The sequence below is a fragment of the Vulpes vulpes genome, chromosome 4 (genome assembly GCF_048418805.1).
Source record: "Vulpes vulpes isolate BD-2025 chromosome 4, VulVul3, whole genome shotgun sequence".
Classification (NCBI taxonomy): domain Eukaryota; kingdom Metazoa; phylum Chordata; class Mammalia; order Carnivora; family Canidae; genus Vulpes; species Vulpes vulpes.
Genome location: NC_132783.1, coordinates 56,993,012 through 57,017,540, shown reverse-complemented (window position 1 = coordinate 57,017,540; position 24,529 = coordinate 56,993,012). Strand labels below are relative to the sequence as shown.

Sequence of the window (24,529 nt, the reverse complement as noted above, 5' to 3'; positions counted from 1 at the left end):
AACTTCCCTTTTGCTTAAGCTATTAGAATTGTATCACATGCAATAGAGAACTAACATCGTCAAAAAGATACCCTCTCTACAACTAAGAACCGGGATGCCTAGATGGTTCAGCGGTTGAGCGTCTGCCTTCGGCTCAGGGTGTGATCCTGGAGTCCCAGGATCGAGTCCCATATCAGGCTCCTTGCACGAAGCCTGCTCCTCCTGTCTCTGCCTCTCTCTGTGTCTCTCATGAATAACTAAATAAAATCTTAAAAAAAAAAAAATAACTGAAGAACATTACCAAAGGACTAATAACTTCACATAAAAAACTCTTCAGTAATGATAAAGCCAAGCAAAATACTAAAACCAAGGCAAACAGGTAGCAGGAGTACCCTCAACTGCCTTACAACATAGCTCATCATTTAAACTATTCACTCAGGGATGCCTGGGTGGCTCAGCAGTTGAGCGCCTACCTTTGGCTCAGGGTGTGATGCCAGGATCCCGGATCCAGGATCAAGTCCCACATTGGGCTCCTTGTGAGGAGACTGCTTCTCCCTCTGCCTGTGTCTCTGCCTCTCTATGTTTCTCATGAATAAATAAATAAAATCATTAAAAAAATAAACTATTCACTCAAAGGAACTACAATACAGTAGAGTTAAAGAGTTCCAAACCCTGAATTTACAACTAGATTTTTCCAGAAGAAAAAGAAAATGATCTTTTAAAAACAAGATTTTATTCTATGTAGGTACCAACAATAAAAGTAATAATGCATTAACGCCAAAATTGAAACTGAAAGTAATTTCTTCTAATATATTCTTTTTTGGATGCAGAAAACTACAAGCCCTTCAAGAAAGCAGGTTTGCCTAAGCTTAGCCAGCCATCAGCAATTAAAGGAGGACTAAAATCTAGCTCTTTTTTGAGTCAGAGTTCAGTGGTCTTGTTACAATGCTAATGCAAAAAAGACTACCATAATTCTTGCTCCTCACTCCTTATTCAATAAACAAAACAGTCATAAAACTGACCTGATTCTCTGTTCTGGGCTGGCATGAACCTGCGTAGAAACAATAGGAGTGGCAGGCACTTTCTCCCTGAAGCAGATGTGGAGAAGTATTATACCTATGATGAAAGAAAGAAAAAGAAAACCCAATTTATTTTCAGAATATGTTTTGGCATAATGAGTTGATTTTCTACTGATTCCTTCTTTATCTCCTTATTTGTTGGTAGTGATTTAGTAGTAGAACACATGACAATGATTTATTCAAGACAGATAAAATTTACTAGATAAAATCCATAAAGAATACAGTTGTTTAAATTTGGTATCTATAAACCATCTGGTTCAGCTTCTTCATTTTACTGAGACCAGGAAAAGTTATACTAAGAATCAAGGACAACAGTTACTTAGTGGCAGAGCCAGGTTCAGAACGTAATTCTTCCCATATCCAGTCCAGTATTCATTGGTACATCACAGATCAAACTCGTTTTGGAAACCCAAATATAAGCAAAAAAAAAAAAAAAAAAAAAAAAAAAAAGCAAAAAAATTCCTGTTAGTTTTGTCAAGCATCTGAAGGTAAATGTAGTTTGTTCTATATTAAAATCAGAAAACAATGTTTTCTCACTTAATGGTTATAACCCAACCTCAAGTGATTTAGCATGCCTTATATAAGATAGTAAAATGTTTGTTTTATTTGGGGCACCTGGCTGGTTCAGTCAACACAGTATGCAACTCTTGGTCTCAGGGTTGTGATTTCAAGCCCCATGACGGATATAGAAATCACTTAAAAAAAAAAAAGTCTTGGGGCACCTGGGTGGCTCAGTGGTTGAGTGTCTGCCTTCAGCTCAGGTCATGATCCCAGAGTCCTGGGATCGAGTTCCACATCAGCCTCCCCATAGGGAGCCTGTTTCTCCCTCTATGTCTCTGCCTCTGTGTGTCTCTCATGAATAAATAAAATCTTTTTTAAAAAGTCTTAAAAAATGTTTATTTGCCATTCAGTATTTCAATATTAAAACATTAGTATATGAATCACAAAATATAGGTTCTAATCTTTCCTAATTCTATTCTCAACAAGTTTTATGATCTTAATCGATTACGTCTTTGGTTCCAAAGTGCCTTCATTCAAAAACGAGGAGGGTGAACTAATTCCCATGGACCTTCTAACTCTAAAACATTATACCTATGAATCTCTTCCTCTTTTAGCAACATTCTGCTTTTCTGATCGACTGTTTTTTGTCATGTATTTGTTAATCTCTCTGATATTATTACAGGAGTTAAAACATAATCAGAAATATTGCCTTCAAAGGAAGCCTGGTTGGTTAAGTTGGTAGAGCATGTGACTTTTGATCCCAGAGTTGTGAGTTCGAGCCCCACAGTAGGTGTAAATATTAATTAAAAAAATAATTAAAAGAGAGTTGTACTTAAAAAAAGAAATACTGCCTTCAAATATACAGTTAATTATCACTCAAAAGCCTACGTAACAATAACCTAGTTTTGCTGGCTAGCTCACCCAGCCTGAAGTGGAAGAAGTATTTTTCAAAATCTACCTCTTAGGGGGTTTTTTTTTAAATCTTGGAATTATTTTCCCAAATGATTCATTCAGTTATTCATCCAACAAGTTGTTACCAAGTGACTTGACAGATAGACACACACCAGCTTAATCAGATAAAAGACTTTAAAACAAGATACCTCTAGTGAAAAACTGAATGACATTAGGAATTCAAGTGGCAATAAGGGAATAAGCAGAAATGATGACATGTCTCCTAATTTATGCTTTCCCTATTTTCAACTTATTACCTAAAAGTTACTTGTAACATGTTTTAAAAAAAGAAAAAGAAAGACTAAACACCCAGGTACCTACCACCCAATTCAAGAATCTAAATAGAAGTTCCTGGTAATGTTCTCCTAACTTGCTCACCCTCTCCCATGCCCCAACTCTCTCACCCCTTCAGTTTCCTCTTAACTACTCTACTGTCTTTTGTGTTTATCATTACTTGGCTTTTTAAAAAGTTTATTGCAGGGGGGGGCGCCTGGGAGGCTCAGTCGGTTAGGTGTCTGACTCTTGGTTTCAGCTCTGGTCATCATCTCGCACTAGTGGAATGAACAGGGGCTTCGTGCTCAGTCTGCTTCAGACCCTTTTTCCCGTTCCCTCTGCCCCTCCTCACTCACTCACTCTCTCATAAATGAGTGAATGTTTATCATAGGGATGGATGCCTGGGTGGCTCAGTTGGTTAAGCATCTGACTCTTGATTTTGGCTCAGGTCATGATCTCAAGTCCCCCACCTTACCCCTTGAGCTCTGTGCTGAGCATAGAGCCTGCTTAAGATTCTCTTTTCCTCTCCCTCTGCCTCCCCTACCAACACCCGCTTCCCCACCACTAGCATGTGCTCAAGTGCTCTCTCTAAAAATTACCTAATTAATAGTTTGTCACAAGAGGGGCACCTGGGTGGCTCAGTCAGTTAAGCATCGGACTGGGACCTGCATCAGGCTCCCTGCTCAGCAGGGAGTCTGCTTGTCCCTCTGTCCCTCCCCAGTTGGTGCTCACTCTCTCAAATAAATATGTTTTTAAAAGTTTATCATATATGTACATATCCCTCAGCAGCATAGTATTCCACTGAATTTTGTGAAGAGTATTAAAATAGCTCCCATCTTCTAGGGTTTGACTTTTTCATTCAGTATTATATTTTAAAAATTCATCCATGTTGTTCCCCTCAGTTGCAGTTCATACCTTTTCACTGTAGAATTATTCTTCATTATATAAATATATCATAATTATCCATTTTCCTCACAATAGTATCTTATTTTTCTCCCAGGGGTTTTTTCCCCCTATTATGACCATTTGTTATAAATGTTCTCACACGCCTTTTCCTATGTCCCATGTGCCAAAGTTTCACTTAAGTTTGTACCTACTGGGATCCCTGGGTGGCGCAGTGGTTTGGCGCCTGCCTTTGGCCCAGGGCGCGATCCTGGAGACCCGGGATCGAATCCCACATCAGGCTCCCGGTGCATGGAGCCTGCTTCTCCCTCCGCCTGTGTCTCTGCCTCTCTCTCTCTCTCTGTGACTATCATAAATAAATAAAAAATTTAAAAAAAAAAAAAAAAAAAAGTTTGTACCTACGAGTTGAGGAATATGCACATGTTCAATTTTTCATGACGATGCCTATTTTTATTTTCCCCAAATGTGTTTAGCAATTTATAATCCCACCAGCAACTACCTGTTCATATTAAACCACATCCAATACTTAGTAATGCTAACTCCTTAATTTGAGAGTATAAAATGGCATCAAATTGTGGTCTGACTTTGCTTTTTCCTGTTGATTAATGATACTGAGTATTTCTTCAGATTTATTGGCTAACTCATGTTTCCTCTTTTATGAAATGCCTATTCATATATTTTGCCACTTCCTCCTCAGTTGTTTGCTCATACTTATTGTTTCATAGAAATTTTAGTATTTTGGATGATTATTTGGTTTTACCCATTTTGAACTACCAGGTACAAGCAAGTGTTGAGATAAAGAAGCAGAAACAAAACAGCAGGAGGCCAGACAGAGTGGGAAACAGTAAGATAGAGGACCAAATGTTTTTGTATATTAACACAATCTACTGATGTCTTAAAGTACCAGAAGCCTAGAATATTACATAATCCTGTTTTATAATCCTTTATTTTCATATAAATGCAGCCAAAGGCAAATGCTTTGACATGATTTCAATGTACTGTAACTGTAATATGCAATATAATTTCAAGTATCAGCTTTACACAAATTACAATTTAAATCACACTCTAGGCAGAGTTCTCATTTTAACCCTGACGTGTTACCTGTTTTCATTTCATGCTTTGGTTGCCTCCAATTTAGAGTAAGTCAGTTATATTGTCAAAGGGGTGAGTATGAATGTATGAATATGCACACAGGTATGAAAACTGAATTTCAAAAATTAAATTATATAAACTAGAAGATCACAGAGATCCTCATTCCAGACTTGGCTAGACAATTAACTATACCTTGCCCTAAATATGTCTTTAAGTTGATTTTCTTATATTCACATGAAAATTCTAAGGACATTAGGATCATACATACTCTGGCTTGAATTTCAATAAGAAAAAAAAAAAATTCTAGACAGTCCCAAAAGGGTTTTAGGAATTTCTTCCTAAGTGTTATACAAACCAGACGGTTAGACTAAAGAGCAACAAAAAGTTGAATGTCTGAAAAAAAAAATTTAATAAGCAGTGCTATAGCCTTCCTATACCTTCTCAGGACTCCTGACAGAATACCTGATGAACAGCATTATACAGGGAAAAAAAAAAAAAAAAAAAGCCACATAAAATCTGAATCACTCTACACACTGGCCTTGATTCCTATAGAAGAGAACTTCCAGAACCACACTTACCCACTTACCTAAATCTGTACCCTTCTACTGTGCTTGAACTTTCTGGGTCAAAGTCTAGCTCCTCTACTTTAATACTAGGACCATGACCCTACTTTTCAAGGGCAGCAAGGGCAATGTTCTATTAAGGCCCACTTCTCTCTCATATATCATCAATTTCCTAATTTCCTCCTTCAGATAAAGCAAACCATTAGTGTATACATATATTTGCAATATGTGTTAGAATACAATATTTGTTAGAAAACAAACAATAACAGTGAACCTTTTTGATACCACTACCCCTCTAGGTCATGGCCAGTTTCTCTGATTCCTTTTTGCAAAAGGTCACAAAAGAGTTGTCCGTACTCTGTCTTCAAGATTCTTCAATTCAAATTGAACACATTCCAATTAGACTTTTGCCTCCCAAAATGTCATTGAACTTGAGGGCCACCAATTATCTACATATTGTTAAATCCAAAGGCCAGTGAGTTCTCACCTTTCTTGACCTATCTGCAACTGGCATGACTCATCAAGCCCTGATACACTTTCTTTACCTGGCTTCCAGAACAAAGACTCTCCTGGTCTCATCCTATCTCACTGGCCACTCCTCACCTCCGCTGCTTATTTCTCCTCTTCTCACTGATCACTTAAGTTCAAGTTCTTACACTCTCTCCACCCTATCAGTAAACTGTACTGACTCTGTCTATAAAACATATCCAGAATCTGACCACTTCTCCTCACCTAGGCTTTGACCAAAATAACTATCATTTCTCACTTGGATTTTTCCTACAATTTAGTAACTGGCCTCCCAACTTCTACCCTTGCCCTACTTCAGTTTTTTCTCATCAAAGCAGTCAGAGCAATCCTGATAATCTTACATAATTCATATAATGTAACTCCTGTGTCCAAAATCTCCTAAAGGCTTCTTATCTCAGAGTAAATGCCAAAATCTTTAAAATAGCATAAATAACCTACATAGTTTGGCCCCTATTACCTCTGACTTCATTTCCTAAGAGACCTCCTTGCTATTCCTTATTCATGCGAAGCATACTCCATCTCAGAGTCTTTACATTTGTTGTTCTCTCTGCCCAGATGCTTTTCCAGGAGATAATTATCTCTGCATTCCTCACTCCTGCACTATCTTCTAAGTGATGCCCAAATGTCTACAGGGCTAAGTCTTCTTTGTCCGCTCTATTTAAAATCTTAACAATTTTGCTCCCAAGGCACTTGGCAGGATGAGCACTGGGTGTTATGCTAAATGTTGGCAAATTGAACTCCAATAAAAAAAAAAAATTTTTTTTTTGCTCCCAAGATCCCTATCCACCTTTCTGGTTTATTTTTCTCCAGTGTTACTAACATACATTAAATTCATTTCTATTTTTGTTTGTGTCCTCCCATGAAAACTTAAAACCCACAGGGCAAGAGCTTTTGTTTTGTTTGGTGCTATACCTTCAATGCCTAGGAAGGGTTATGGCACACAGTAGGCATTCAATAAACATTTTTTGAATGAACAAATAAAAATTACAACCTTTCTGAGTTTTCAAAACAAGAAAATCTAATCAGGGTGCAAGAGTTAGATTTTTTTACATAAAATAACCATTCTGATTTTTTAACAGTTAAATGATAACTCTGAAGAATTCAGTAGATGTTGCAACTAATACTTCTAGAAATTTAATCGCTATAGTAAATAGTTTCCCTCCCCAAGTTAGATTTTAGACTGTAGCTGTCCACACAGTGACATTTATTTTCCACTAACTGCTGTCATATTCAACAATGGTTGGCTTACAGAGCCACAACACCAACACACAGGAAAATATTATAAAAATGTTCATTCCAAACTGGTTCCAGACAAAGAACCACATTCTTTATAAATAAAGAAACTCTAAAAATAAAGGGCAGATATTTTTAAATGTTTTAAATATTTGGTTTGGAAATAATTTCAGACTTACAGAAAAGCTGCAAATATCAGAATTCAAAACCACCATTATATCTACAGTCACCAATTTTTAATGCTACTCTGTTTTATCATCTGTGCTCACATTCTCTCTTGCATGTTCTTTCCTTTCACACACACACACATTTTTTTCTCTAAACCAACTGAGGATAGGGATGCCTGGGTGGCTCAGCAGTTTGGCACCTGCCTTCAGTCCAGAGTGTGATCCTGAAGACCCAGGATTGAATCCCATGTCAGGCTCCCTGCATGGAGCCTGCTTCTCCCTCTGCCTGTGTCTCTGCCTTTCTCTCTGTGTCTCTCATGAATAAATAAATAAAATCTTTAAAAATAAATAAACAAACAAACTGAGGATAAATTATATACATCATGGCCCTTGGCTCTGTTGACTTCATGTGCATTTCCTTAGTCTCTTTTATAATCATAGTACATTACCTTCAGTAATTTGAACAGTATTATAACATTTTTATGTAGTCTAGTCCATATCCCCAATTTTTTCAACTGGCCCAATTATGTCCTTTTATGGTATTCCCACACACACACACCATCCAGTATAGGATCCAGTCTAGGGGCAGGTATTGCAGTTAGTGATTCTCTCACTTAAACCTCAATATGGAACATTTCCACACTCTTTGTCTTTTATTGATATTGGTTTTTTGGAAGAACACAGCTCCCTCCCCTTTTTATTAGGTAGAATGATGGTCCTCAGTGTGACTCAGTCTAATGTTTCCTCATGATTAGATTCAGGTTATGCGGTCTTGGCCAGAGACTATCACACAGATGATATGTCCCCTCAGGATATCATATCTGGAATCACATGGTACCCAACCTCCCTTCTCTATTCACTTATCAGTTTATTACTATGAATAATGAATTCTTATTGTTACTGGTTCATAATTCATTATTATACTTATTTGATCATAAAATTAATCTAGACTGGTCCAGTAGGAAGCCTAATAGGCTTCTTATGAAATGCTCCCATTTTTTTTTTCCAAAAACATTTTCTTATTTTCTAGTATATCAATAAGGAAAATGATTTGAGGTTCACCTGGTATATACCCCGCCCAGGCCTGCAATCAGCCAATTCTCTGAGGATCTCTGGTTCCTTTGTGCTGGTAAGTTTTAGAGATCAAGATTTGGCAATTAAGTGTTCTCTGCTCTTTCATTCTTAGCCTTTTTGTTGGCAAAGCTACCAGGAAATACAAGTGCGTACATACACATATGCATACAAACATATGTAAATGCACATGTTCATACATATACATACATGGGCACATGTAGACACACATACATGTATACATACTAGCTTCAAAAATAATGAATTCACATTAGTACCTTCAATTGCAATCCATTCCCTCAGGATTCATTTTTGCCTTTCCCCATTTCATATTTGTATATCCCTCCTTCCTCAGGTCCTGGCTCAAGCAACCTCAAAACATTTACTCAAAGCATAATAAACCTAAAAATGACCCGGAGTTGCTTTGTTCTTATCACTACAAAAATAAACTCCAGTAGAAAGAGTTCAAGATTTGTTTGCAATCCCTCCCTCTTCCTCCACCCAGGCGAGAGTAAATAGTCAAATATTGTGTTAGTAAGTCACTTAAATTCATTCTTTCTTCCCTTTCAATGTAAATATAGCACTAAATGAATATACAGTCAGGCTCATTTGTTTTAATAGTTTAAGATTTACCCCATCCCTGTTTTTAATATGAAAGATAACATGTTTTGCTTTAAAAAATCAATATATAAAAAGAGATAGTTTGAAAAGTGTCATTTCCACCCATAAACCTTTGGTCCCATCATCTCTTACTACCCCTACCTTTTGCAAAGTTTAGCAGATATATGTATATTTTATACCTCACCCTTTAAAACAAAACAAAACAAAACAGACTATATATGTGTGTTAAACTAACAAGTTCAACCCAGACTGGAGGAAGCTCTTCCTACAACATTTTATGAGACCAGTAATTTCTTAATGCCAAACCAAACAAAGATACTAAGAGAAAAGAAGACTAGAAATCTGATATCTTTTGTGAAGACAAATGAGAAAGTTTTAACAAAATATCAGCAATATATAATAGAAATATCACATTACGACCAAATGGAGTTTATCCTGAAAATAAAGCTGATTCAACATTTGACAAATTAATACAATTCACTAAAAAATAAAAAATAAAAAAACTAAATTAATATAATATTAATATAATATAATTCACTAAAAAATTAAAAAACATAGGATAATCTCAATACAAAAAAAAGCATTTGACAAAATTCAACATCCATTCATGATATTAAAAACTCTTCATCAGGTAGGAACAAAATGAATCTAACCTGATACTTGGCATCTTTAAAACAAATACAGCTAATTAGTTATCATGTTTAATGGTGAAAGACTGAATGTCTTTTGTATTTAACATTATACAGGGAGTCCTAGCCAGCACTATAAGGTATAAAAAAGAAATAAAAAGCATACATTACAAAGGAGGATATAAAACTGTCTTTAAGGCAGCCCTGGTGGCTCAGCAGTTTAGTGCCACTTTCGGCCCAGGGCATGATCCTGGAAACCCAGGATTGAGTCCCACGTCAGGCTCCCTGCATGGAGCCTGCTTCACCCTCTGTCTCTTTTTCTTTCTCTCTCTCTCTCTCTTTAATAAATAAAAAATCTTTAAAAATAAATAAATAAAACTGTCTTTATTTCAAGCAACATCACTGTCTATATATAAAACCTCCAAAGAATCTACAAAAAGCAAACCCTACTAGATTTAATAAGGGAATTTGGCAAGGTTGTAGCATACATAATTCAATATACAAAGATCCATCATGGGGACACCTGGGTGGCTCAGCAGTTGAGCGTCTGTCTGCCTTCGGATCAGGGTGTGATCCCAGAGTCCTGGGATCCAGCCCCACATCAGGCTCCTTGCAAGGAGCCTGCTTCTCCTTCTGCCTATATCTCTGCCTTCTCTCTGTCTCTTGTGAATAAATAAATAAAATCTAAAAAAAAAAATCTGTAATGTTTCCACATAATCAATAATGAAACAATTGAAAATTACACATATTGCCACTTATAACAGCAACCAAAAATCATGAAGTGTTAGGGATAAATCTAACAAACTATGTGCAAGATTTATATCCTGAAAACTACAAACATTGATGGGATAAATCAAAGATGACCAGAGTAAATGGAGAGAGATACTATGTTCACAGATTTGAAGATTTAACAGTTACCACTTCTCTCCAAATTTATCTACAGATTTAATGCAGTACCAAAATTTTAGTACTTTTAGTATTTTTTTCGTTTTTTTGGAAACTGACAGGATGATTCTAAAATTTACACACACACACACACAAAAAACAACAACAACAACAACAACAACAACAAAGAAACGAGAATAGCCCAAACAATTTCAAAACAAAAAGAAGTTAGAGTACTTGTATTAGTTGATTTCAAGGCTTACTCTAAATCTATAGTAATCAGGACAGTGTGGTACTGGTGAAAGGTAGACACCTCGATCAATGGAAGAAGAGAGATTCCAGCAATAGACATACACATATGCAATCAACTGATTTTTGACAAAGACGTCAATGAATTCAGTGGAGAAAGGCAGAACTTTTCACCAAATGGTGGTAGAACTGGCCATCCATAATGCAAAAACCAAAGCAAAACAAAAGAATCTCACCAGCCCATTCATCAGAACATACTCAAAATTTAACTCAAAATGAATCCTAAATCTGAATGTAAAATCTAAACTATAAAACTTCTAGAAGAAAACAGTACAAAATAATGTTGACTTTGAGTTAGGCAAAGAATTCTATGATAGGATATAAAGCAAAAATCATAAAAGGAAACACTGACAAACTGGATTTCATCAAAAGTAACTTCTCTTCAAAAGACACAGTTTTAAAAATGAAACAAATCCAGGGTTCCTGGCTCAGTTGATGGAACATGCAACTCTTGATCTCAGAGTTGCGAGTCTGAGCTCCATGTTGGTCTAGGACAGAGTTTATTGAAAAAATAACTAATAGTAAGATTTTTTTTAAGATATTAAAAAAAAAAGAACTCCCAAACTAGGAGAAAGTATTTAAAAAATATACACCATAAAAAAAGAAAAATATATCCAAAATATACAAAAAACTCTTATTATTCAATAATAAAATAGACAACCTAATTTTAAAAAGAGCTGAACATGTCAACACTTCTTAAAAAGACAGATGTAGAGGGGCGTCTGGGTAGCTTAGTCTGGGTAGCTTAGTCGGTTAACTGTCTGTCTGGAGCTTAGGTCAGTCATCCCCTTGTTGGGCTCCCTGCTCAGTGGGAAGCCTGCTTCTCCCTCTCCCCACTGTTCGTGCTCCCTCTTGCTAGTTCTCTCTCTCAAATAAATAAATAAAATCTTAAGAAAAATGTAGATAGAGCAAAGAAACACATGAAAAGGGATCCCTGGGTGGTGCAGCGGTTTAGCGCCCACCTTTGGCCCAGGGCGGGATCCTGGAGACCAGGGATCGAATCCCACGTCAGGCTCCCGGTGCATGGAGCCTGCTTCTCCCTCTGCCTGTGTCTCTGCCTCTCTCTGTGTGTGTGTGTGACTATCATAAATAAATAAAAATAAAAATAAAAACTAGGGGTCCCTCGGTGGCGCAGCGGTTTGGCGTCTGCCTTTGGCCCAGGGCGTGATCCTGGAGACCCGGGATCGAATCCCACGTCGGGCTCCCGGTGCATGGAGCCTGCTTCTCCCTCTGCCTGTGTCTCTGCCTCTCTCTCTCTCTCTGTGTGATTATCATAAATAAATAAATAAATAAATAAATAAATAAATAAATAAATAAATAAATAAAATAAAATAAAAAAATAAAAACTAAAATCTTTAAAAAAAAAGAAACACATGAAAGGATGTTCAATATTGTTAATTATTCATTAAAATTATATTAGAACCATTTTGAATAATGCTATGAACATTAGCTTTTTTGTGGACATATGCTTTCATTCCCTTGCATATATACCATGGAATTCATAGCTCACAGAGAAACTGTTTTTTAACTTTATAAGAAACTACCCAACTGTTTGCCAAAGTGGTAATACCATTTCATCAGCAATGTATGAAAGGAAACTTCTAGTTGCTCCATATCCTCACCAATTTTAACACTGTCTGACTTTATTCCTAGCCATGCTAGTGGGTGTGTAATAGTATCACCCTATGGTTTAAATTTGCATTTCCTTGATGACTAGAGATGTTAAGCATCTTTCTACATACTTGCATCTTACTATGCAGGATGTATTGGCATTCATTTTTTTGTCTATTTTTTTGACAGTTCTTTGTCTTATTATCAAATAGTGACAGTTCTTAAGATTTTTTGGATCAAATCCACTGTGAGATATATGTTTTGCAAATATTTTTCCCAGCCTATGGCCAGCCTTTTCATTTTTTAAAATAGTACATTTAAGGGATCCCTGGGTGGTGCAGCGGTTTAGTGCCTGCCTTTGGCCCAGGGCACGATCCTGGAGACCCGGGATCGAATCCCACGTCGGGCTCCCGGTGCATGGAGCCTGCTTCTCCCTCTGCCTATGTCTTTGCCTCTCTCTCTCTCTCTGTGTGACTATCGTAAATAAATAAAAAAAAATTTTTTTTTAAATAGTACATTTAAATGTTCATTTACAGAAAATTCACTTACAATTTGTTTACTTTTCTCTATGTATATACTTGAAGGAATAGGGTTTTGTTTTGTTTTTAAAGACATAAATGGACTGCTTTTTGGGAGGTGACACAATCATTGTAACTACTGAATAGTCTTAAGATAATACAATCTGGACTGCCATACTAAAAACTGGAAAGTACATCCTTTTACTTCTAATTTACAGCCCTTCATAGTATTGGGTCCCTATCAGATGCCTGACATGAAACCTAAAATTAGGAAGAGAGAATAACATGTTGGAAGCCTCCCTCCTGCAACTCCTTATTATAATTTGACCTCTGAATTATAGACATTTCAGATTAGGATGTACTATACTTTTTTGTTAGTTGTTTTTTTTTTTTAAGATTTTGTTTATTTATGAGAGACCGAGAGAGGCAGAGACATAGGCAGAGGGAGAGGCAGGCTCCACGCAGGGAACGTGATGTAGGACTCGATCCCGGGACTCCAGGATCACGCCCTGGGCTGAAGGCAGATGCTCAACTGCTGAGCCACCCAGGCATCCTTGTTAGTTACAGTTTTAAATGAAAACTTTATGTTGATGAGAAAAGCAAACAAACTCAACTTTAGTATAAATACATGAAAAACTGATTTATGAAATGGCTTTCAATAAGTAGCTGATTGTTAAATACATAAGCTAAAGAAAAATATAAAAACATTACATGCACGTTTGTGTTAAGAGCACAGCACTTATAAGTCCTTAATTATCCTGAAATTCTCTCTCCTAACTTTAACTGTAAGAAATAAAAATCTTATGGTGTTTTTCATGTTAATGAAAGTACATGCTCAGTAGAATACAAAATTTCAAGCAGAACAGTTTTTTAAGTAAAACAGTAAAAGTTGCTCTCTACCACAATACCTAGTCCTCTTTTCCCCCAACCCATGCTCAAAGATAATCATAACAGTCTGGTATGCAATTTTTAGAACACTTCCTATGCTCAAATGAGTGTGTATATGTATATATACATACACACATGCCTTCACAAAACACAGGATATATGGCATTTCAGTATTTTATAAACGAAATAAAAATTTAAAATGAAGCCTTTATGGCTGAGAAACTATAAAACATGAAATCAAAAAAAGATTTGAATCAATTAAGACAAAATATATTCTAAAAGTATTCAAAAACTTTTAAGTTTTGAGAACTTATAAAACATATTATTACTTCTGTAGTAGGTACTTCTTGAAGTGGTTAGAGAGCCTACGATCCTTCCCCTTCCTGTGGCATGATCAATGGCCTTGAAGGAAGAAGATCATGGGGAGATTTTTTTTTCCCCATGGGAGTTTTAAGGAGTGGCTATTTGAATGAACCTCTCACACTGGGGCCATAGCCTAAAAAATTCCTCACTGAATCCTGCTACTGCCAAAGCAAACAAATCAAAATATGAAGCCTCTTAATGATCACTGGATATATGACCCACATCAGAGATCAAGTACTACTCCTCCTGCAGCCAGCCTAGTCCTTGCTCAGTGAGTTCATGAATTCAATCAGACCAGGTAGTAGGAAGGGCAGTTATGCAAGAGATCAATTACCTGACTCACTAAAACTGACCTCAAGTGACTCTACTGTCCAGAACCCATTTGCCTGAGTTCTCCATAGGTGCTACTTCTTAGCATGCAAAATACTGCAAGCTCCGATTCCAGAAATGGTGATGGCAGGGGTGTCTGGGTGGCGTTAAGCATCTGCCTTCAGCTCAGGTCATGATTCCAAGGGTCCTGGGATCAAGCCCCGCATCGGGCTCTCTGCTCATTGAGGGAGTCTGCTTCTCCCTCTCCATCTCTTTATTTTTTTTTAATTTTTATTTATTTATGATAGTCACAGAGAGAGAGAGAGGCAGAGACACAGGCGGAGGGAGAAGCAGGCTCCATGCACCGGGAGCCTGATATGGGATTCGATCCCGGGTCTCCAGGATGGCGCCCTGGGCCAAAGGCAGGCGCCAAACCGCTGCGCCACCCAGGGATCCCTCTCCATCTCTTAAATAAATAAATAAATAAATAAATAAATAAATAAATAAATAAATGAAAGAAAGAAGGAAAGAAAGAAAGAAAGAAAGAAAGAAAGAAAGAAAGAAAGAAAGAGAAAGAAGAAAGAAATGGTGATGGCAGTAGGTGTAGGGATAGGGGAAATGGGTGATGGGGATGAAACAGTGTACTTGGGATGAGCACTGGGTGTTGTATGGAAGTGCTGAATCAATATATGTCATATCTGAAACTAATATGACACCGCATGTTAACTGGAATTTCAATAAAAACTTTTTTTTAAAGGTGATGGCTGGTTCTTGCTGTAAGAGACACTGATTCTGAATTTACCTTGCCAGCAACACTATACAAGGTTAACCAAATATTTCATATAAATCACATGGCCTCTGATCCAAGAATCCATTTCAAATGACAATGAGTGGATGCTCAGGGCCTCATTATCTGGTAGACTCTTACTCAGACACAGCTGTCTCCCCAGTAGGAAGTAAAGGCTTCTTGAAGCTTAATACACAGCTGTCCCAGCTAAAAACTTCTGAATTTGGGATGGTACAGGATATAAACGAGGCTCTGAACCACCAGCCAATAAATGCTGTTTCCCATCTCCAGAATACAACAGAGAAGGGAACCAATGATTACAGTGGAGTGATGTCTTTTCTGCTCACAAGATTTTGTTTCTTTTTTTTTTTTTTAAGATTTTTTCATTTATTTATGACAGACATAGAGAGAGAGAGAGAGGCAGAGTCACAGGCAGAGGGAGAGGCAGGCTCCATGCCGGGAGCCCAACGCGGGACTCGATCCCGAGACTCCAGGATTGCCTCCTGGGCCAAAGGCAGGCGCTAAACCGCTGAGCCACCCAGGGACCCCCAAGATGTTGTTTCTTATCTCAAGAACTCTGAATTCTGCTGACCTAGAAGTTTTAGTGCCCAATGAAGAAAATTCTTATACCAGGAAACAAAGTAACTATTTCACTCCATTGAAAGCTGAGCTTATCATGTTCAGTTTGATTTCCTCAGGACAGCAGAAAAACAAAAACAAAAATAAAGGCTACAGAACTGGTTACGGGGGGGGGGGGGGGGGGGGGGAGACTGTCCCTGACTATCAAGGGGAAGAGAGGTTGCTACTATAACTCTGGGAGCTTGGAAGACCATGAGAAGAACTCCAGGGAATTCTGAGTACATTCTCAAAAACATTCTCACAGGCTGTGCACATGTTAAGGTTGTAGAAGACTATCCCAATTCCATACAGATGGAACTACGAGGGGCTCAGACTCAAGAACGAAGGACTGGGTCAGCTTGTTTAGAACAGAACCCTGATACGCCAAGATTCTAGCAGAAGGTAAGAAATCTGAAGTGAAACAGATTAGGGTGTGTGCACTGATGCAATACTAAAGACTGAAGCCACCACTTATTTCCTTACTAGTCACCAGTATGTAGTAAGTACACCTATCTTTCCTTTTAAACACATTTTCTGTTTGTTTGTTTTTTAAAGATTTTATTTATTTATTCATGAGACACACACAAAGAGAGGCAGAGGCAGAAGGAGAAACAGGCTCCCAAGACCCTGGGATCACGACCTGAGCCAACCCAGGCATCTCTAAACATATTTTCTTTTTTATTTCCTTTTCCCTTCTCCCAATCACGTAGAGGGCAAGTTGGCAGAAATTAAATTTAAGTTGTAAAATATCAAGAATCACAATGCAACCAGGGGCAGCATAACACTAGAACCAGTAGCCCTATGGCCCTGCCTCTGGATATGGCACCTCAGCTTGTGTTGAGATTTTCTCCCATTAGGAAAAACTGTATCCCCAGGTGGTATAACACGATTATATCTACACTTACATAAGTGAGGAGGGAAATTAGATGAAAGAAGAGAAGGGAAAAGAGGTGGTTAAACTACTACAGGCTGAGATATTTTAGATATTTACTAGGACGGCTATCCCACCTTTGATTTCCCCTTCTTGAGAACGGCCCCCAGCAATCATGGACTCCAGGGGCTATGACTGTTTCATAATCCTGGTCCCTACCTCTGGAATACAGATACCTGATCTGAACTGAACAGGTAATCTAATCCTCTCTTATTGGAATGTAAAAACTGAAAAGGCAAGGCGGAGAGACTAAATCCTTGGTGTGAAGTCACATTAATGGCAGGGGTCTAGAAAGAAGGTATAAAAACTCCTGCGGATGAGATCCCCAGAGATCCTCTGATTTCTTTTATTCAAGTCGCACTTTTTCAATTCAACATTCAATGTCCAGTATGGGTTCCAAAAATGGCTTTTGTTCCCCCTTAAGCTTATGAGTATCAGCTGACTGCAACCCCGAAAATGCCAATATGACTTCTAGGAAGTGAAAAAAGGTGTGGAAGGTTCTCATTTTAACGTCAAATTATCGTAATCATACATTTTCCTTGCTTCCTCTTACCCTGCTCAAAAGCTCAACTCCTATCATATTGTACTTTTGCCTTCAGATTCATGACATTAGAACCCTCATGCCTACCATGCTTTTTCATATCCTCTTATTTTGCAAGAAAGTGTACTTACTCCAAAGCTTCAGTTTGTCCATTTCAGCAGCAGTTCCCTGTTAAGGCTTTACTATGAGGCATCAGCAGTTCTTTCAACTCGTGACACCTTACTAGTGCCAATAAAGCAAACTAAATGATTACTGATTAACAACGGGAATGATTTTTTTCCTTAAAAGATACTTACAAAAATGTCAAGCCCAGTCTAATCCTGCTCTCCATGTGCCTCGCTTTCCTGTCACTTAAATCCTAGATCACCACCATGGACTTGTGACAGGAGACGCATAAGCAGTTTTAGCCCCAATCTTCGATTCCAGATCAAATCGTCATTAATACAAATTCACCCAGCCCTTATGCCCTAGATTAGAGGATTCCTAACTAGGGTTCCTAGCTTGTTCTCATACTCTGTCCTACTCTTACCCTTTCTTCTGTCCTAGTCCTGTTCATACCTCAGTTATTATGACTAGGCTTCTGTTTTGACACTTCTGGAGGTTCCTAGTCTGATCTTCACCTTGACTCTTCTTAGGATACCTACCTTTGATTACCAGTCCCAATCCCAAAGACAGAAATCAGCCCATGATCTGGAGCCCAGGACCCACAAACAGAATTCTCTTACAGCCACTCATATATGTGTACCTGTAGGTATTTGATTCACTTACATTTATACACACACACACACACACACACACACACACACACACACACTTTTTCCCCCAGATTCCATGTGCTTCTTCACCCTGAATTCACAGTTAACAAAAGGTTTGCTCTCTGGCTTTTCTACTCATGATACAGATTACCAAAGAGACCTTTCCTCCACACCTGTGGTGTAGACAAGGCTGGCTCTAACATGCAGCACTACTTTTAAGCGTGGACTTCTAGTCTGTCCTGTATAATAGTAACCTGTGCTCTGGGCTAAAACTTGCCCATGCTCAATCATCATAAATACAAAACTCTATCATATCTTGAAATATGGTACAAGTAAGCAAACTTACAGAATTTAGAAACAAAGAAAATAGGTATATGAAAGAAAAAATTATTTTCTAAATGGTATAGATCATAAACTTTGTAGTACAGTAATATTAAAGTAACATAATATGATTCTGGAGCTTTACATACAAAAAAATTTTTTGATCACTAGATTATAATTTTTTAAAAGTAGAGAAAAAGACAAAGACAACATCACAGTTTATATATTCTAATATAGCATATAGAAATGACCATTTCATTCCCAAGAGTTCTAGCAGTAATTTGACACAAAACTGATAAGGTAATTAAGAGCAGTAAAACAGTGTAAATATCTAGTCACATAAATTAGTATCTTTTTTTAAGATTTTATTTATTTTTAAGTAATCTCTTCACCCAACGTGAGGCTTGAACTTACAGCTCTGAGATCAAGAGTCATGTACTCTACCAACTGAGCCAGCCAAGTGCCCCAAATAGTATCCCTTTTGATCAAAATTGAATACTTCTTTATGAAACTTAAACTTCTAATCCCATGTAGTATTCAAAATGGGATTCACATCACTTTGTCCACCTTCATTATATTTCACCTCCATTGAATAAACTTAAACATTTCAGTGAATACTACACCTTCATTAAAGTTGCTCCTCCTTCTGGCTTTCTCTACCTTGATTCAAGCCACAAATGGGATCACAGGTATAAGGGAAAACAGCAAAGCAGCCTAAGATTCAAGGAAAAAGGTGTACGTACTTACCTTTGGCCCCTTATAAGCTAAGAGAACTACAGTAAGAACAAATGAAGGAATAAGGAACCCCAAATACTGTGGCTAGGGAGGAAAGCCAATGGAACCTCAAAACAGATGTCATTACCACAATATTTAATATTATCTGTTCATAAGCTAAAGTAGTTTACTAACTCTTCAAAATGAGAAATCATATTTTACCATCTTAACATTTCAAAACAGAAAACAGTTAACTTTTGTTGAATGAAAAAAAAAATCAAGGGTTCAGATGGCTGCTTAAAGGAATGTCAAAAGTACTCATCTTAGATGTAATACATTTATTGTAGAATGACAACTTCCAGGGAGGCCCTTACTCTAACAAAACCAAGTGTGATATGAGTTCTAAGTCCCTCTTCCCAAAAACAACTCTCTACTGACATCAATTAAGCACATGCAAAAATGCATCCCAATGTCATGAATTAATTTCATTTGCTCTTACCCTTTGACCAGTCAATTATTTTCCTCTATTCCAATTTTATATTACTGTAACCCTTTCCTCGATCTAACACTATGCTTAATATTTATCTTTTAAAAATCCATTTTATTACAGGCATCTGGGAATGAGTTACTGGCCAATATATCATCTAAACTGCTGTTAAGACCTCTTACAGTGAGTTGAACTCTCATGAAGAAAACAGATTACGTGATAGGAAAATAATAATGTAATTTAGTTTTAACAATAACTCCAATAACCCAGAAGATTCTTTACTAAGGTAGTCACTTTGCCATCTTTAAAAATTTTTGAAAAAAAAAATTTTGTGAAAACAGGACTATCTTATTGACCCCTTAATGGTAGTAGATAATGAAATGCACCAAACGCAAACCTTGTGTATAGTACTTAACTGTTACTCAGAAGGATAGACAAAAATTTTCAAAATGCCAAAATCAGCATGCTATATAAGAGCATGTCTAAGTTTCAATAAAACTGGAAAAAGCACATGCAGATGTGATTAATAGACATAAGCATGCTAGATATTAAATAATAAACACCAAAACAATAGTAGGTACTGGAATGCAACTGGTCTTCCATCTAAACAACTTTGACATCAGGATATGCAAAGCAACTACTAAAATCTATGCTTAAAGTAGGTGTCAACAAGTATAATAGGAAGAAAGGCCAGAATATGAGGATCCTTTTAAAGATCTTTCAACACTGGCAAGCAACAGCCAAAAAAAGGCTCATTTTTTTTTAAGATTTTATTCATTTATTTATGAGAGATACAGAGAGAGAGGCAGAGACATAGGCAGAGGGAGAAGCAGGGTCCATGCAGGGAGCCCAACGTGGGACTTGAAAAAAGGCTCATTTTTGATGAGGTAGTAGTCAGGCTGAGAAAATTCAAAGTGCATGCAAATTCACAAAGAAGAAAAAGAATAAACTTTCTGAGAAAGACACAATACTCTTCTCCTCCCTGCTATGCCTACACATCACTAGTATTAAATATCGTCATCTCAAGAAAGGCAATTCAGCACATATTTCTCCTGCCCTGCCCCAAACACACAAATAATGTCCATGGTAATAATGGTAGCCTCCATACCATTCAGCAGCTGCCATGTCCTGCCTGGCTTCCCCACACCCTTCTAAAAGTAGAAACACCTATGCCAACCCATGTGGTTGGTGAGGTTATGCAATCTAACACAAGCTGGGAATCACTCAATTTATTTACCCTGGTGACTCAGATTTAAATCTAGGTCTCTTTGGAAAAGGAAGTGGAAAACACGAATGTGTTAACACCATTTTCCACTAATATTTATTATATCACTAAAGCAAACTCAAAAGATTTTCTGCTCTTTCTGTAAGTTTTTATTCTCTTTATATAGGTTTGACAAGAAACTAGTTTTCAGAAATGCTCAGGTCTAACTAGGTCCAGTAGGGCATCAGCTACACTGAACAACAAGTAATTCCCTTCGACCTATGGTGTTGCCATTCACACACACGGTCCTTTTCCTTCCTCCTCTAACCTCGGTTTAAACTGCCACCAAGAGCTACCTCTTAGCAATGTGAAACTTCACAACGTTAAGATAATTTTTTTTAAAGATTTTACTTACTTACTTACTTATTTATTTATTTATTTATTTATTTATTTATTTGGAGAGAATCTCAAGCAGACACTCTGCTGAGTGTGGAGCCTGATATGGAACTCCATCTCATGACCTGAGCTGAAATCAAGAGCCAGATGCTCAACAGATTGAGCCACCCAGGCACCCTATCAAGATAATTTTTCAATACTATTTCACCCAGAGAGAACAGAAATACTTGAAACACTGGAACCTCAGAAATAATAAAACAGCAATAAAACAGTTTTCATTTTTAGCAAAGAGATAACTCATCTATTTCTGGAGTTACCAAACTAAGATGAAATATATAAAGCACATTTGTCATTGATCCGACAGATCAAATTATCTCTAAAAATAATGCAGGCTAGGAAAATCATATTTAGTACAATTTTCAGGGTAACCTAGCTGCAAAATGCTTCAGGAGCAAAAGTAAGATTTTTTTTAAATATTTTATTTATTTATTCATGAGAGACACACAGAGAGAGAGAGAGGCAGAGACACAGGCAGAGGGAGAAGCAGGCTCCATGCAGGGAGCCTGATGTGGGACTCGATCCCAGGACTCCACGATCATGCCCTGGGCCGAAGGCAGGCGCTAAACCACTGAGCCACCCAGGGGCCCCCAAAAGTAAGATTTTCATTTTAAAAAGAGATTTTTTTCTAAATGTTTTATTTTATTCCTAATCCTTATCTTCACTATTTAAATAAATAATAAAATCAGACTAATTTTTTCCTAGAAAATTCATCTGACGGATAGTAAAATCAATTGATTTTATAATTTTTCTGTAATTCTGAAATAAAAAATTTCAGTTTTCACCAAGTAATTCTATCAATCTCCCTGATATTCAGATCAAACATCATCTTAGGTTCCCCTAATCATCTCAACTATAAGAATCTTTCTACACACTAAGCATCCATAGAATGTCTATCCCTAAAAAAAAAAAGAATGTCTATACCTCACAGACTAATCACACAGTATTCAATTACTTACGAGTCTATTTTATCTTCACTATATTATAAAGATATTGTGAAAATTACCCATGTCTTAGATATCCTTGTAGCTCCCATATCACCCAGCATAGCATACTATAAAACATTTTTAGCATCTTTGAGCGACTATTTACAGTGTATCATCATTTTGGGAAATAAGAACTCGGTTCTCAGAGAAAGTTTAATCCCTTATATTTGATCTAATTTAGTCAATAGTCATTACAGAAATAAGTCAAACTAAATAAAATTATAGGCAATCAATACACAATGATTTTTCTAAAAATAACTGATAGGGAGCTAATTTTTATTTCACACTTGTTTACTTAAGTATGGCATTTATCACCTAATACTGTGTTTTAATGAGCAATGAGCCAGGGGAAAAACTTGGACTTTAGAGTCACAGAGACCCTTTAGAGTCACAGAGGCTTTTATCAAGGAAAACTGATTATGAATTTACCAAAGAATTTCTAAGGTGAAGAGAATAAGGAAACAAAATAAAGCATGTATTATCATTCTTTCAGTCGATAATGAATAGTTTTAGAACTCCTAGGAGTGACAGTAAACATTTATTTTCTTAAGACTTACATAATTTTGTGACAACATGATTACCTAAGTACATTCATTCACTCAACAAATGCTTACTGAAGGCCAATTATATCCCTATGTGTATGTGTTTAGAGAATAAAACTTGTTGAAATACATTATACAATATGTGGTAATGTTCTACAGCTGTTTATTCATCTACACTATAAATACCCCTTCTGCTTTTCCAAAATTTCCTTTATATTCAATATAGTGATACAGGGTACTTATAAATAACCTTTGACTAACTGTCCAATATTTCTTTCTTTATATTCTGATACATGTTAAGAATGAAGGCTCCCAGTCAACAAATATACTAGTGATTAAATAAAGAAGTCCAACAAAGCAGAATTAAGAATGCCATGTAACTGAAATTTTACATGACTATATTCAGGGCTGTGAATGAACTACTCAGTGGAAAATAATCAGCCATTTGCCTAGTTACTCATCACCTTTTTTACAGCAAATGCAAGGAAGAAATATATATCTTTCTCTGGTGCCTATGGAAATAAACGGAAAATTTGAATTTGTACATGCTAACCTCTTCACCCTGAGGTGAATAAAAATATCAGTATTCTTGTATCTGTCAACATTTTTCAAAATGAGCAAGACCATTATGCTTTTAGCAATAAAATACAGACAAATCAGTATTATACTACAGTCATGTAAAATGTTACCACCAGGTAAAGGGTGATAGGTGAAGGGTACATGGAATTATATTTTGCAACACCCTATACATTTATAATTACTGCAAAATTTAAACATACAGAGTGCACCTAGGTGGCTCAGCGATTGAGCATCTGCCTTTGGCTCAGGTAGTGATCCTGGGGTCCTAGGATTGAGTTCTGCATGGAGCTCCCCAGAGGGAGCCTGTTTCTCCTCTGCCTATGTCTCTGCCTATCTCTGTGTCTCTCATGAATAAATAAATACAATCTTTTTTAAAAATTAAAAAATATATATATTAGTAAGGTAATGCAGTTTGAATAAATGAGAGATTAAAACAAATATATAAATTGCTTTTCTAAATTCAAACACTTAAAATGTACTAAGAGATCTGGATATTTTAAGATGATACTTGTGGGATTTTTTTTTTAAGACTATATTTTATTTTAGTTAATCTCTACACCCAGCGTGGGACTTGAACGCACAACCTCAAGATCAAGAGCTGCATGCTCCACCAGTCAGGTGCCCCAGGTGTTGGATCCTTTTTAAAGTGTTGAGTCCTATCACTCACTCAACAGCACATATACTAAAACTTGGAACAATAGAGATATTAGCATGGCCCTTGCGAAAGGATGACAAAGTGATGAATCCTATCTACAATAATTAATCACCTCCTAAATTATAAAGTAAAATTTATGTATGTGGATATTTATTTAGAGCAAGGCAATAAACCAACAAGGTTCTATGTAGATATAAACAAATTAGTCATCTCCCTGAAGGAAAAAAAATACAAAATAATTTTGGCATGAGTTTTTAATATCAAATAATGGCTAAGTATAACAGTGTATGTCAACTATATTTCAATAAATATAATGGCTATATGCTAAATGCTTACCTTTCTTAGGCTTATATTAAATTAATTGACCTCTTTAAGTCCAAACTGGCCAGAGAAGAAGGAAACATGCTAGAAAGAAACATGTAAGAAGCGGAAGCTGGAATGGATATTTAAAAATGCAGAAAATTCAGGGCACCTGGGTGGTGC

The 24,529-nt window shown here is 36.8% G+C and overlaps 1 protein-coding gene across 18 annotated transcripts in view; it reads right to left on the bottom strand.

Annotated features, from left to right (window-relative positions):
* The window catches only part of WDFY3 (WD repeat and FYVE domain containing 3), a 273,205-nt gene that overhangs the window by 238,946 nt on the left and 9,730 nt on the right, over nt 1-24,529 (bottom strand). For 8 of the 18 annotated variants that reach the window (XM_072755759.1, XM_072755760.1, XM_072755764.1 and 5 more), the window contains exon 2: nt 1,002-1,095. Coding sequence is in view for 10 of the 18 variants with exons in the window: in XM_072755747.1 (XP_072611848.1) it covers nt 453-505 (53 nt within the window). In the remaining 8 variants the exon portion in view is untranslated. Of the gene's footprint in view, nt 1-452; nt 560-1,001; nt 1,096-24,529 lie in introns of those variants that run through there. The other 10 variants (XM_072755747.1, XM_072755750.1, XM_072755748.1 and 7 more) reach the window with 2 other exon arrangements.